Source organism: Sphaeramia orbicularis, chromosome 18 (assembly GCF_902148855.1).
Source record: "Sphaeramia orbicularis chromosome 18, fSphaOr1.1, whole genome shotgun sequence".
Lineage (NCBI taxonomy): Eukaryota > Metazoa > Chordata > Actinopteri > Kurtiformes > Apogonidae > Sphaeramia > Sphaeramia orbicularis.
In genome coordinates, this window is record NC_043974.1 from 12,792,499 (window position 1) to 12,808,748 (window position 16,250).

The window sequence follows — 16,250 nt, forward strand, 5'->3', positions numbered from 1 at the left end:
ATGAAATAACCTTTTATTCTCCTCAAAACAAGAACAATAAATGTGTGTAAACATACGGAAAAAACTGCACAAAACACAACAGTGATTAATCACTGCAATTACAGTACTTAAATACCTAAAAAACTGTAGTGCAAATAAAGTACTTCAAGTAACATTGCAAAATACCTGATATCTCTAATGTAAATATCAAAATGATACCACATCAGGAGTTCTCTCACTTACTACTACACACACTACATACACTACTCTGTATATAAAGCCAATGCCTCCCCAGTGATGCTAAATTGACAGGGAATCGGACACTCCCTCCTTAAAAAAAGAAAAAAAAAAAAAAATGAACAGCTCTTTACAAAGACTCGGTTCCCATCGTTCGTTTCAAAAAGCCATTCAAAAGATTTGATTCGTTCGTGAATGTCACATCACTAGTCATGAGTCACTGCCTTCATACTTTCATGTGCCATGAATGTTGGAGTAAGCATTTCAACCAATCCACCAGAGGGCGCTGCCATACTGGATGAATACCGTGACGAAGAGTAAAGTTTTTTAAGAAGAAGAAAGTCAATAATAACAAACATGGCAACGACAGAGGAGGTTTTACTAATGTGGATACTAATGTTAATAGCTGTTTTATGTTTTCAATCTATTCTTGTATTTTTCTTTCATTTTTGGTTCTTCCCCTGTAAGCCGCTTTGTAAAAAAGCATCTGCCAAATGCGTAAATGTTAATATTGAGAAGGGTACTTGCCACATCCAGCTCTAATGGCGCATAATGCTTTGGACGGGCTCCGCATCTGGCTCCAACCAATGACAGAAGAATTCCATAAGTCAGTTGTCTTGCAAAGCTCTAATATAAACATGAGTTGTCCAGAAATGTCATTTGAAAATGACAAATGAGCCGTAACGGAGTACATGCTCGTACCGAACTGTGAGGGGCGTATCGAACAGTACTGACGGTACGACGTGTACCGTTGCACCCCCATAAAATCCATGCAAAAAATAAAGCACCTAAAGGCTTAAAATACAATGAAAAGTTCCCCGCTGACTCCAGATAATGATATCACGGTCTACAATGTTTTTTGAAATTATCTGCTTCAGACATTAAATGTGCTAAATGTAACATATTTTAATCAAATTAATTGGAAAACAAATGAAAAAAGTGCTGGTTTGCAGATGCTTTCAAGGTATATGATAAAGTGTTATTCCACATATATATTGATTTATGTACATTTATACAACAGATTTGTGAATCTTCCACTAGATAAAGCCTATAAAGTGAATGTATTGTTATGTGCAGACAGTGTTTGGAAGTAGATCTGGTTGCTCTGAGACTAATATTCCTTTTGAGTCAAACCCATTTTCTAGTTAATTCTCAAATTTCACATTTTGACCCAAGACTGTATCTTAGAAACTTCGGCCAACCAGCATTTTTGACTAGATTTTTCTTGATTTTTCAGTGACTCACATGTGGTAAAATTTCACTATGCATTTTACTTGTAAACCAGTGTTATTAGCCAGTCATGTCATCAATTTGTGGTTGGTTTCAGGATGTTTAAACACATGAAACATTTAAACCTTTGCCCCTGATAATGTCATGTAATTCTCTGTTTTATACTGAAATTTTGCATCATTATATTGAAAGTGATTGGATGATTGAAATCTTTAATATCTAAGACCATCACCCTGGACTGACTGTACTTACAGATGGAAGGTATATGTAACCTTCTGATTGTAGTTGCTGCCTTTTAGCTTCATAATCTGGTATCAAAAGTTTTAACAAAAACATAAATGACTGCTCAGAATGCTCCTATTTGAGTGTACATGATTTTAAATGTGAGCTCAGTTCTTTTTTTTTTTTTTTAACCGAACACCCTGTGAGCCCTTCGCTAAAGACGCCAACTGGACTTTAGTTCATGAAGTGGAAATATTCCTGCCGATTAGTTCTGCTTTCAGAGCCACGGCTGCTGTGCCAACTAGTCATGGTGCCACTGAGCAAGAGTTCAGTTTCCATCATTTAATATCCTCTTGAAGTACATGCTAAAATATTGTGACATAATATTTAAGATTTATGTGCTGTAAATTGCATATAAAATGCCCTTCACTTTGAATGACAGTTTTAATATGAACTAATAAAGTTACTGTGATGTAAATTTGTCAGAAAAACATCCATGAAACATGTCAGAACATGGTTCTAGGTATGTTGTTGTGTGCTGACAACATCCTTTGTCTTCCTTTGTTCCCTGTGGAAAACCTGTTCATAAGGATGCTCTTCATCATATACAGTACTGTGCAGAAGTCTTAGGCCACCTCTAGGGTTGTGGTTTTTTCTGGATTGAAATGAGCATATATTTTTATTTCTCATTCTCTTTTTTCACATACAAGAAAATAAAGGAAATATGTGCATAGCCTTAAACGACTCAACTTTAGTTTGGCTTGGAACTTTGGCTTGTAAAGGTTAAAGTCACTATTTAGTGTGACCCCTGACAAGAAAATCCAACTTAAGCATCACTTAAAGATAGAGCCCGACCGATTAATCGGCCGGCCAATTAATCGGGCCGATTATAGCGTATCACCAATTAATCAACATCGGCCAATATGTAACGGATGTTTTAACTTTTTTGCTGCGCAGAGATTCTGTTGCTCACTGCTCCTGTGTGTATGTGTGTGTGTGTGCGTGTGTGTGTGCTGGCCGGAGAGTTATGCCACATTTCCACTACATGGAACCGGCTCAACTTGGGTACCAGGTCCTATTCCTGGAGACCATTTCCATTACAGGACAGGACCGACTTTACAGTACCTGCACGTCATAGCGATGCGGCGCGTTACTTCCGTGTCGTCTGCTCTGAGAGTTGCTGATAAACTCACTTGTTGCCTTGTCAAGCTCATGCTGAATTTTTACATCTGAACCTCCTCAACAAACCATGGTGTAGTTTTGCAGGCTGTCATCATGTGGATTAACCTACCGCTATATTTACTGTCAACTTCTGCATCTGTTTTCCATAAAACAGCGGGTCACAGAGACAACTCTCTGACCAATCAGTGGTCTGCAGTGTTTACACGTCACGTTTCAGTATCTGTTCCCCAGTCCTGGAACCTCGGCGGAGGTCATACCAAAAAACTAGTACCAGGTGCCAGATTCCAGGTCCTTTTTCGTAATGGAAACGCAAAAAAGTTGAATCGAGTCAAGCCAATATCACGGCATTAGAGGAACAGTAAAGCGAGTTAGTTTCACTTTCACTCCTGCTCGGACGATGATGCTGTCACCCCCACACACACAATCACATAATCATGCGCGCTCTGACAAGGATGGACTGCTAATCCCACCTCCGCTCCAAGCACATTCAGACACATACTTGAAGATAGATTCTGTCCATTTAAATGTTATTTTGTTTTTGTCTTATTTTACTTTGTTTTGTTTTATTTTGTTTCTTTGCATGTTCGAAATAAATAAATAAATACATTAATATATAATAATAAGACCTAAAGTGAAAAATTCTGAGACTTTCTGCTAAGGAAACTATGAATTCAGAGTTCATCTGTTTCTGCTACAAACACGGCACAGATGTACACAGGCCGGATCTCAGTCATCAGAGCTTATCAGCTTCCTTTTGTGACACCGTGCAGGTCAGAGGTCACTTCCTGTGCAGCGCTCTTTATCTGACAACACTGTTTGGATGTCTGGACGCCTTATTCCAGGAACAGTGCAGTCATCTGTGCCTTGTCTACTGTGTCGCCTCACCTTTCTTCACTTCCCTTCGACGTGAGTTAAACAAATTCTCAAGGTGATTAGTGTGTTTGTAAGTACGAGAACACAGCGCACATCCGCTCTTAGTGAAAATATTCCCTTTGAAGTCATGAAATTATTGATGAGAAAAACCTGTGTGCGTGCAGATATGAGTCCTTTGTGTATACGTTTCGTGTCGTTTACTGAGTCTCGTTTGTACCTCCGGACTGTAAGCTTCAGTATTCGGTACGATCCTTTGATGAGGATGAGTGCTTCCTGTCTGCTGCCGTAGAGGGCGGATCCGTTTATGTTAATGAGTTCGTCGCCGACCTTCAGCCTCTTGCACAGCGCTGCCTTTCCTCCATCCTCAATCTTGACCGAAACAAAGAAGAGAAGTTGGAAGGCAAACAGAAAGACATTCAGATTAGAAATGAAAAAAAAAGACATCTTAAGAAGAAAAAAAGTCAGTCAAGGATCGTTCCCCGCTGCCAAGTCGACTCCTTTAAAACCCAATTTTGGAGACATTTTTTGTTACACTGTCTCCGTCCCCATGGCAACAGCACCCCAAAAAAAGAGCATCTCCAAAACAGCCCGTACCAAACATCCCACAGAAACCCGTTACATTCCTCTGTAATAAACTCTGGGGCTTGTGTGCGGGTCACACAGTGGTGAAGCCTGTGTTGTTGAGGCATTGCTGGGATGTTTCGGCGCGTTTTTTTCAGGCTGCGGAGGGGTGTGAGGCTTGAGTTCAGCGATAAATCACATCAACGGACGTGAAGGAGGAAGGGATGAAAGAGTAGCAGGAAGATAGGAGCATGCAGATGGACAAGTGACTGACAGGAAGAAAGTCGTAAACTATGACAATACAAACATTAGAGGAGATTCTTTTTTTTTTTTTTCCCTGCGTCAGACTGCAATGGTTTTATTTGAGCCTATAAAAATAACTGGAAAGATAAAGTTGTGATTTAAGAGAAGCCAAGAAAATCATGCCTAGGAAGTTAAATGACCCCTTTCCTCTTCTATGTTTGGAAGTGAAAGTGTGAGTTGTAATGAACGGATGTGACTTCTTCTGACTGACAGCACATTAAGATACATCACATTTTTTTTTACAGTTATTTTGAATTCCATGTAAGGCTTCATACAGGATCTCTTTATGCACAATGGCCAATGTTTTTTATGGCATTAAGCTCTACAAACTAGTAAATGTTGGCTTATTATTAGGCAAAGCAAGGCAGGTTTATTTACATAGCACATTTCATGTACAAGTCAGTTCAAAGTGCTTTACATAAAACATTAAAAGCATTACAACAGGGAAGCAACACAAAGTACAAGCATGAGAAAACAAGTGTTCAGAGAAACCTCCCCCAAGCACCCCGAACGGTGTGCATGTGTGGAATGACTATTTGTTTTTAAATTAAACAGTTTCAAGGTTGTTCCACACAGCAGGAAAAGTTGAAGCTTGGTACCAGTCATGTGTATGTCAAATTATATTAAATTCCAATCAATATTTGTTGAGTTATAATGAAAAATGTGTCGAAAATGGGATTTTCAATGTTAAATTGAAATGTCTACAGAGTCCACATTCCACAGTGGATGTGGACAATTTTTTGCCAGATACAAGATATTGTTATAAGCTATGGATGTATCAAATTGGAGGCTAATCGGAGTCGTTTTGAATTTTTTATGAATTTTCAAAAACTGTTCAATGATGAGAGATAGAAAAATTTGAGATTTTGTGACCTTGCTGTGACCTTGAACTTTGGCCTACTTGGCCCAAAATTTAATGGGTTTGTCCCAGGGCCTAGGCCTATCTGTGGGTACAAGTTGGTAAAAATGGTATCAATAGTTTTCCTGTAAATTTGGTAGCAAACAAACACACAAAGCAAAGTGATCACAATACCTCCTGGCGGCAGTAATAAAAAAGCAAACAAACACATCAGTTGTTCACATTCATCTGCTGTGACAGTGAACAATGCAAATAGACTGAGGTGAGCATGAATGTGAACAACTGATGTGTGGATTTATTACTGGTATTATTTGTTATAGGTATTTGTGCGAATGTGGTATACGATATTTTGTTCATGCTTTCTTTTCTTATATTCATCATTTCATAGGTCTTATGTATTTCATTGTTGTTGGTTTTTTTTTTGTAGTTTTGTTTGTTTTGTTTTTTTTCTCTCTCTCTTCTGCCCAGTTTACTCAGTTCTGGTTGTAGTTATTGTTACCATTATAATTGTCTCTATGGTTGTTACTGTTTGTATTCTTGATACTTTCTTGTGAGGGTCTTTGCCACCTTCTTCTCTCTTGTTCTTTCCCCTTCTTCTACGCCCCCCACCCCCCCACCCCCCATGTCAGGTCTGGCATTGAAATGCGGTTCAACAAAACTCATAAAAAACACACTAGAATATCAAAGGGTGCTTCATATACTTTATGAAGTTACACTTGGCAAAGCAAATTTGTTCAGCACCAGAAGGAACCAGACTACCATTCTGCTGTTAGGACGCTGGACAAGACAAGTAGGGAAAAAAAAAAAAAAGAAAAGAAAAGTAGTGTGAGATACTCCCTGGTAAAATGTCCAAATAAAAGAGGATACACAAGCAATGGTGTCAGAAAAATGGGCAATGATGACTGGGAGTACAGTTGGTGTCGGCTGCTGCCTTATCGGTACAGACAGCTGCCTATCAGCCAGCTGAGCCCATAGAAAAAAAAAAAGACTGAAAAAAAAAAAAAAAAAAAAAAAAAGCAAACAAACAGATAAAACAGATAAACTGATAAAAACTTTAAGCTTAAAAGAAACAGCGCAAATCTGAACTTCTGAAAAAAAACTCTATTCAAATGCAGCTGAGAACAGGTGGGTCTTTAACCTGGATTTATCATTAATGTATTTTATTTTGACAGCAGTATTATTGTATGAATACAGAATTGAACACCAACAAAAAATTCCTAAATGTATTAAAATGTGCTTCCTGCAAAGAGTGACAGTGAAAATGAGGATTACTTTTAGAACAATAAAAAGGTGTCCCATTGTGTAAAAAGTGTGAAAATAAATGGAAAATGTCTAATATGTACATCTTTATTACCCCGCTCCCTGAAGGGGAGGCGAGGGGTATTTGTTTGTTTCTTTGTTTGTTAACACTTTAGCAACAAAACTGTTGATTGAATTTATACCAAATTTGGTTTATACACTGCCAGTGACCCAGAATAGAACTGATTGCATTTTGGGAAAGGTGAGTCAAAGTTACAATTTTTTATGAATTTTTAAAATCTTTCTTTTCCCCCATTTACTTGAAATGGGTGAAATTTCAAATGTCTGTTGCAGCAAAACTATAGGGGGAATTCATACCAAATTTGGTACATAGATTTCCAGTGACAAAGAATACATGTCATTACATTTTGGGAAAAGTAGGGCAAAGTTAAATTTTAAAAATCTTCCCATTTACTTATAATGGGAGAAGTATGTGAGAGGGGCGGGGTTTGTTGTGCCTGGCACCACTTGTTCTTTGAGTGTCTGTGTGCAGCAACATTTAACAGGTTGTTCAGGAAGAAGAAAGAAAATTTTTCAGAAAGATGTTGAATTCGGTTCATGAACCAGAATTAAGTAATCTGTAATCAGACAAGAAATGGTGACTGATAAATATCTGTTGAAGAAAATCAATGAAATATATAAACTGGCAAAATCAGACAGTGAATACATTTGAAGTAGAGCTGCATAATATATCGTTTGAGCATCACCATCGCAATGTACGTGTGCGCAATAGTCACATTGCAGGTCCTGCAATGTAGGAGGGCAAATGAACTCAACGTGTTCTCATCTAAGTTCAACCAATCACGTTGTTCTTAATCAGTTTAGAGTGAATCACTGGTAGCAACATTGAAAAGTGAGCAATGAACAAGAGAAAATCACCGTAAACGAAGACTTGGTGCCAAAAAGAAAAGCAAAGTCAGTTTTCTGGAGGGTCATTCCATATAATTTCATTAAGTGGTCCCCACCTGACCCTCTCAGATTTTTCTAATTTTTTACATACTTCTAGTACATTATATATGATGGGAAAATCCAAAATTTCAAGGCTTAATTGTAAATAGTTCCAAAGTTATGACCATTTGAAGTAGGTAGGGGGGACCCTAAAATTGCGACCAAAATTAAGACTTGAAATTTTCGGGTATTGTCAGGCTTCTATAACTTCTGAACAACAAGAGCTAGAGGTCTGAAATTTTCAGAATCATTTCACAGGAATCTATAGTCCTAAGAAATGTGAAAATATTTACTTAAAATTTGGACATAAATGGCACCAAGCACAATTTGCTTCTATAAATCCTTCTATGTTAAATGTTCAAATTAAATATGGACATTTTCGGCTAAAATATGGGATTTATAGAAGCAAGTTGTGCTTGGTGTCAAAATTTAGGGCAATTCCTGTACTTTCACATGGTGTCTTATTTTGTGATCCTACCTATCCCACATGCTGATATTGACCTTTAAATTCGAAGGTCAAACAGATATTTTTGATTTCAAGCTCTTCATATATCATACATAACATAACATAGGACCTTCATTTTACACAGATCCATTCCCTAAGTAGCCAAGATATAGCACATAAAATTTCTAATGAATATGATGATTAGTGTTTGTGTAATGGGTGGTCAAATGTAGCATTTTAGAAATTCACGAAGGATAAAATCTCAACTTTGTCATTCTCTGTAACATGCAATTATAAATTTAAAGTAAATATTTTCACATTTCTTAGGAGTATAGATTACTGTGAAATGCTTCTGAAAATTTCAGACCTCTAGCTCTTGTTCTTCAGAAGTTATAGAAGCCTGAAATTAGCCGAAAATTTCAAGTCTTAAATTTGGTCGCAATTTTAGGGTAGCCCCTACCTACTTCAAATGGTCATAACTTTGGAACTATTTACAATCAAGCCTTGAAATTTTGGATTTTCCCATCATATATGATGTTCTATAAGTATGTAAAAATTTAGAAAAATCTGAGCGGGTCAGGTGGGAAATTTTCTTAAAATCTGTTGATGTCATATGGAATGACCCCGGAATTATTTTGGCGACAAGAAGGATGATACTGAAACACGTGTTCGGTGGCGACAGTGCCTTGCACATGTTGCCACAACGAGAGGTAGCACAACTAATTTGTTTGACCATTTACGTCGGCACCACACAGCTGTGATATACTCCTCAATATTTTTTCATATCATAATATGTATCGCAGGGTTTTAAAAAAATCACAATGTTAGTTTTTTCCAATATCGTGCAGCCCTAACTTGAAGCCATTTCTACCAATTAGACACAAAAAAATAATAATATAATATTTTTGGCAGTACAAAAGGTAAGTCGGTGCTTTGTTAGTACCAACGTTCAAAGGCAGCTAAAGCTGATGCCTAAATCAAATGAGGATTTAAATTTTAGTGGCTATAACAAAATCATAACTCTGGTAACTCAAAAAAAAAGCAGGTAAAATGAGAAGCGTTTAGATTTTTATCCCATTTTATTATAAAACAGGTGAATTCCACTTTTACCCAAGTGTAAATTCTGTTTAAACATGCTTCTGGGACTTAACTGAAGAAGCAAATTGCTGATTACACAGTGTGAAAATGGAGAACACGCCTGTCTGTCCTGACTGTACATCAATTCAACCTCCCTTGTTCCCTCCCTCTCTCTTCATTCATTCATTCTTTTTCTTGCCACCGCTGCAAAAATGGAAAGGCATGCATGTCACAGAAACACTAGTATGATTTTACGGTTTGGGGGATTTTACAGACACGCGGTGGGGGACTCTGTAAATCTAGATCTTTCATATGTAAAGTCAGGCTTTCTGCTCTGGTCTTCTTATGGGTCTAGCACTGCCACGAATTCTGACTTCAGATGGAAATATTTTAGAACTCAGCCCAACTGTAAAAGCTCTCCAAATATCAGGCAACACAATTACAACTATGCCACTACATCATAGCCTTTGGTTTTGATGATAACAAGCGTATTTTGGTAAAAACATGATTTTCTTTGAATGTCTTTCACTATTATTTGCCAAATGTCAAAATGTTTCCTGTAGTATCGTCACAATCACTACAAAAAAAGAAAATAATATCCACAAAAGGCTGGTTACAGCTTTTATACTAGAGGTTAGAGAACTTCAGCATCCTGAGTTACACATACACATACACACACACACAAAGGTGCAGTATGTGGGAATTATGTTCCAAGTAATCATAAAATGGCCTTGACTGTCACCAGGCATTAAGGAATCATCTTCATTTCAAATACTGATATCAGTGACAGTAGTAGTCCAGCCAGAATATTTGCATTTGAAAAGCTAAGTGTCTTCCCCTGAATAATGTTTATGTTGTCACTGTGTGTTTTGGTCTGATGCTCCACCCATCACCTATCTGCCAATCATCAAGTCAGTAGCGTTTGGGCATCCAGGTTACCAGTTCCCACTGAGCTGCAGCTGGAACATTTCTGATCATAAATGTCTGATGTTATTAAACCTAAAAGGCCTCTTATTATTCCCAAATACATCATGACAAAGTGAGAAACAAAACAAGGATATGTATAGGAGATGCTTTTGCTTTTCCATGCTGCATGTACTTTGTGGAAGTAAGTGAAACTTATGGCTCATTTACCTTTTCCCTACCTCCTGAATCTTCGCAAACTTTCATTTGAGGGGGTAGGACATTTGTCCTGGTCTATTATATATTATACATACATATAATAAGTCTGGTGATGATTTTTTTGTATGAAATTTATGGTGTGGTGGCAAGGATTAGTGGAAACGCTAGTAGTAGATCAGGTTTAAATTTAATCCGAACTTTTCTTTTTCAACTGGAATAAGGTGTTTACATGGGCATCTGAAATAGGATCTAGCCTTTAATCAGATTAAACCAGGAATAAAAGTTGTCATGTAAACACATGGAATGACAAAATAAACATTATCTAGGGGCTGAAACTTAGCATTTCAAATGCAAACACTCTGGCTGGACTACTACTGTCAGTGACATCAGTATTGAAATGAACAAGATTCCTTAATGTCCGGTGACAGTCAAGGCCATATTATGATTATTTGGAACATAATTCCTACATACAGCAGCTTTAAATTATTTTGTTTTTAGTATATAATAAGTTTGGTTTGGATCTAACACAAATATGGTTCAATAGATGATCTTCCACAACTGGAACATCACATCTTACTTTTGCAATTCCAAAAGATCACTACAGAGAGGATATTCCTAAACTTTATCTTCCGAGATCCCGTTCCGTGGCCTACCTCAATATTTGTCTTCCTTATAAATAGAAGAAATATGTCCCCTAAAAAGGAAGCAATAACACATACACTACCTCCTTCAAAACACAATCGCAGAGAAAAGCCTACGGGCTGAGCTGAATGCATTTGACACAGTGTTTATGTTCATTTGTTTCTAATGAGTTTTTCAGTATGAAAACAAACTGCAGACAGAAACAGCTTTAGTGGAGGAATGTTTGACATCCTTGCACGACGAGGATCACACACACACACACTGTTCCTAAACATGACACGCATGATTAACAAAGTCAAACACAGTTTTTAAATGACCTCTTATTATCCGGCAATGCAATAAATGTAGGACCCAAAAGAAATAAACAGAAGAGGCCATGAAATAAAAACCAAAACCATCAGCATATGGTTACCTGTAATTTTTAATAAAAAGGGAAAAAAGAAGTGAGGGCAGGACACAAGAAAGATAAATATGGGAGGAAGGAGGAAGTGAAATTGACATGGGAAGGAGAGATCTGAGAATGAGAATAGCAAGAAAAGAAAAGAAGTAACAAGGAAACAAGGTGATGTGGAAGACGACAAGCAAATGAACAGTATTTACAGGAGGAGAAAGTGATGACAATGGAGGAGATGGAAGCGAAAGGGAGGAAAAAATGCTGAAAAAATGTACTGAGTAAGATGAAAATGAGCATTAAGTGAAGAAGGAATGGATGTAAAAGGTGTTGGAGAAGAAGAAGGAAAGGAGACAAGGGTGAGAAAAGAGGAGGAGGCAGAAAGAAAAAAAAAAACACACACATACACACAAGGGAGGAGACTACCACAGAAGAAGAGACTGTAATTTGTAACACACACACATACACACCTGTGGGTTTTATATACTCAACCCCAGCAAGCAGGTAAAGGCGGCGTAATTACAGGGTGGTAATAAGAGAGTTTATTATAGATCAGAGCAGTGTGTGTGTGTGTGTGTGTGTGTGTGTGTGTGTGTGTGTGTGTGTGTGTGTAGCTGTGTGGGTGATGAAATCATTAACCAAAGCTCATTTTTTGACACAGGAAAGGTCGGAGGCTATTAGTTGTTAGAAGTTGACGTCATGCTTTTTTCCCCATTTGCAGCCTTCTCAGCCTGTGCTCATGTTGAACCACTATTTTAAGACCATTAGGCCGACAGCATGTACGCCTTCCTGAAAACTAGGGGTGTGTATTGGCAACAATCTGGCGATACGATAAAAATTACAACACTAGGATCATGATACGATATATCACAATACTGTTAACAAGGCGATATTTTTTAAAAGACTATATCCTGGAAAAATTTCATTTACATTAGAAACATACACAAATACTAAACCACCTTTATTTTGATCAGAACAGGATCTAATGCAAGGGTTTTTCTTAACTGGGGAACAGGGACGCTGCGCCCTCATACTTTCAGCTAGCACCCCCTTACCGAAATTCCGATTTTTTTTATTTTTTACCCCGAAGCTCACAGTAACACCGTACACTTACAGTTACATGCAACACAGTACTTATGCAACATGCAATCTTTCCAAAAACGATCTTTTCCCGGTGAAACTACCACAGTAACAACACATGACAATGAGCCTGGTCATCATATAATTATTCCAAAACTATCGTAAACATAGTAGGGATGTAACGATTACCGGTATAACAATAAACCGCGGTAAAATTGCAGATGGTTAGTATTATCGATTAAATTCTAATTATCGTGATAACCGTGTTTGATTACCGCACTTTTAGGGGAAAAAAACGCCAATTTAAAGATCTGCTTTTATGTCAAATATTTGAGTATAGTTTTAATTTATTACAATTTTAATTGTATAAACCTAATATTTGGAACCAATATTCACTTTTAAAGTCTTTGAAAAGGTTCGTTAAGCATCTTTGTGTTATTTATGCAATAAATTATATACATTTTTCAAATCAGATTTTGTATTTTTTTGTGTGTGTGTGTTTTTTGTCCTTTTATGTTTTTATAGTAGGTTAAAGTGAAAAAAATAACAGGCAGTTCAATCAATCAATCAATCTTTATTTATATAGTTATAGTTAGTTTATAAAGTTGCTATAGATGAAGTTGTGCATATTTTTAAGTATTTATTCAAGTATAGACATGGCAAGAGTTCAGTTTTGTTCTTTGTTTTTCTTTTTTGTTTGTACTTATTACACTGGTCAACAACAAATTTATTGTTTAAGTTTTTTGAGCTGATTTAGGATCATTTTGGTGTGCTGAATCCAAAAATCACATTCATTTTGCTCAATCAGGTCAACTTTCTGAACTATGTTACATATTGGCTTTTTAACATTTTTGCTTACATTTATGGGCATTTCCACATCATATGATACAAAATTCTTTCATATTTCTTGCAATAAAGGAGATCTGAAGACTTTACTTTTGCCAATTTATGATTAATGGTTTTTTTAATATTACAGGTGAATGAAATGGCTTCGACTAGAAGATCTTGCAAAAATAAGCCTGGCGTATTCTGCTACATCTGCGGTGAATACATAATAAATAATAAATACATCCTGTTAGAAAATGATTTTTTTTTCTCTTAAAACCTATTTTGGGTGAGAACTATATAAAAAATCAACTGATTAAGTCACAAAAATGTAATCAATTTTGTGAGAAGATCAAATTTTTCAAAATCAAATTAGCAAAAAAACCTGACCTGATTGAGAAAAACAGATGTCATTTTTGGATTTAGCGGTGCAAAATGGTCCTAATTCAGTTGAAAAAACCTAGACAACTTGCAAAAAACATTTTTTTGTAACCCTGTGTAATAGTCATAATATTGGTGCAGTTGAAAGGTCAATTTACCAGGAGACAGAACAGTTCCACTTCCAAAAATAATTTATTCTTGCTAATCTAAGAAAACAACTCTGCGTCTGTACTACAAGAAGTGTATAAACAGTGTCAGCTTTGTCCCAGACTCATTCCATGTGACTGTTAGAGCCCGTCTACGCTGGTTTTAAAATGTGTCTCGGTCGTCTGAACATGTGGACGGCTGAGACACGACGCTGTGTCACCTGTGTCTACCATGTGTCCGGCTGCTCTTACATGTGTCACTTCCACTACAAGGTCAAAGGGTGGTGCATACAGTTATTAAATCAGTCACCAGACAAGCACAGAGGACCCGTGTCCATATTGAGTTTTCCTTTTGAACTCCAGAGTCTTTTTTTTCCCCGACAGTTTCCCCTGAGGACAGATGATATGCAGCATTACGTGGCAGCCGAGACAAAAAGCACGCCCCCCAGTCCTTAGGCTTATATGCTCACCTGCTCTGATCACTTGTAGTTGAAAACCTCTGAGGTACAGATTCTTCTACTGACACTGAGCCCGTTTACATGCACACTAATTCTACGATCATTATCCGATTTCTGGAGTTAATCGCATAATCTGATATGAGGGTCAGGTCAAGCAGTGACACAGTTACATGTTTCGTGTTCAACGGGCTCTAACTTTGCACATATATAACCTATATCAATGTGTGTAATGTATTTCTGTAGGTACTTGTAAGTACTTAACCCTTAAGTGTCTGAGCCTATTTTGGCCGTTTCTGAGTACTTTTGATTTTGCCTTTATATACTATATACTGTAAAGAAATGTTTATTATACCCATGTTTGGTATCTTTTTTTCAGCACAACTTCATCTGTCTCATCTGCCTATTATTTCTTAACTTTAATCTATTTTATCAACACAAAAGAGCAAAAAACACACAAAAAATATAAAATCAGATTTGAAAAATGTACATAATTTATTGCATAAATAACACAAAGATGCTTAACGAATCTTGTCAAAGACTTTAAAAGTGAATATTGGTTCCAAATATTAGGTATATAAAATCAAAACTGTAATAAATTAAAACTATACTCAAATATTTGACATAGAAGCATATCTTTACATAGGTGGTTTCTCCGGTTTCGGTGGTATTTGCTCTATCAACATCAAATAAAAAGTGGGAGAGTGTTACAAGTCCGCACTTTCGAATGCAATTGCCCCCAGTGGTCTACGTGACTGACTTCCAATGGTATGATGTGTTGAAAAATGTCATATGATTCAGTCACAGGGCCGTGACCGTGGACCCCTAAGGGTTAAACATAGTAAGAATGATGAATGCATAAAATAAAATTTTTGACCAAAAGTAGTTTAAAATGTGCTCAGTATCACGGTTTCATCAAAATGTCACTGATTTTGACAAGGTTTACGCCAAAGTGCTTAACACGCAGTTCCCACAAGAAATTCACGACAATTTGCCCATGATATGTTAAATAACATATTAAAAGATACTGATGTCAAAATTTAGGAAAATCTATTGGAAACTTTTGGACGTATTGACAAAGATTTAAAGTAACACGGTTACAATGGGCATAGTGACACTTTTTCAATTCTTGAGCGTATTATGATTTTATTATTAATTTCTAATTTATTATTAGTGCTGGGCAGTGGTCAAAATTTTTAATCGCGATTAATCATGGTTAATCGCATAGTTATATTGGGGGGGGGGGGTTGCTGGCATTAACAGCGTGTATTGCCACATTGCAGTGCTTCCAAACAACTGTGTCCTTCTCAACCCCACCATCTGAAGACATTTAAAATGAAAATGTTCATGTAAAAGACCGATACTTTTCTCCATGTTTATGTCCACACCAGTTTATTTCCGGTTGTGAGTGACTGACAGGAGTCTTAAGCCCACTAATAAGTACTAATACTAATAAGACCAATAATATGTGATGTTCAGTTGTTCAAAGCAAGCAAAGGGGGCCCTCTAGTGGTCGAATAAGTTGCACTAATGTATGTTTTGTCCTTGCAGTGTTACTGTAGCCAGTTCGGACATAAGAAGGAACTAACAGACACGTTTCTTTCACTCTGTTTGTATGGCCCCAAAAATGTTCGCCTGTACAGTGAAAGTGAAACTAAAGATGCTTTACTAATTCCTCTATTGCCACATTTCCACTATGTGGAACCAGTTCAACTCTGCTCATCTCCCATTGTGGTGCACCTCATTTCCTTTCCCCTACCTTCAGAAACTTGTATTTGAGGGGGTACGACGTTTGTTGCCCGCACCGGAAAGGGAACTGGGCCCGGATGACAGCCTGGTGTTCACTCTGCAGCTAGATTTACAAGCGCCACTAAGTAGTGAATCAAATGAATCACATGCTGTGGACAAATGTTTGAGCATATTGGAGGGATTCCACCCTTTAGAACAAATGGAAGCTTTGACAGTGTTCCAGTGGACCTGGTGTCGTCTGTTT

At 37.1% G+C, this 16,250-nt stretch overlaps 1 protein-coding gene across 1 annotated transcript in view; it reads right to left on the reverse strand.

Moving 5' to 3' along the window:
- The window catches only part of shroom4 (shroom family member 4), a 142,653-nt gene that overhangs the window by 78,933 nt on the left and 47,470 nt on the right, over window positions 1-16,250 (reverse strand). Inside the window, exon 2 of the mRNA XM_030162242.1 lies at window positions 3,941-4,092. Within this exon, the coding sequence (XP_030018102.1) occupies window positions 3,941-4,092 (152 nt within the window). The remainder of the gene's footprint in view (window positions 1-3,940; window positions 4,093-16,250) is intronic.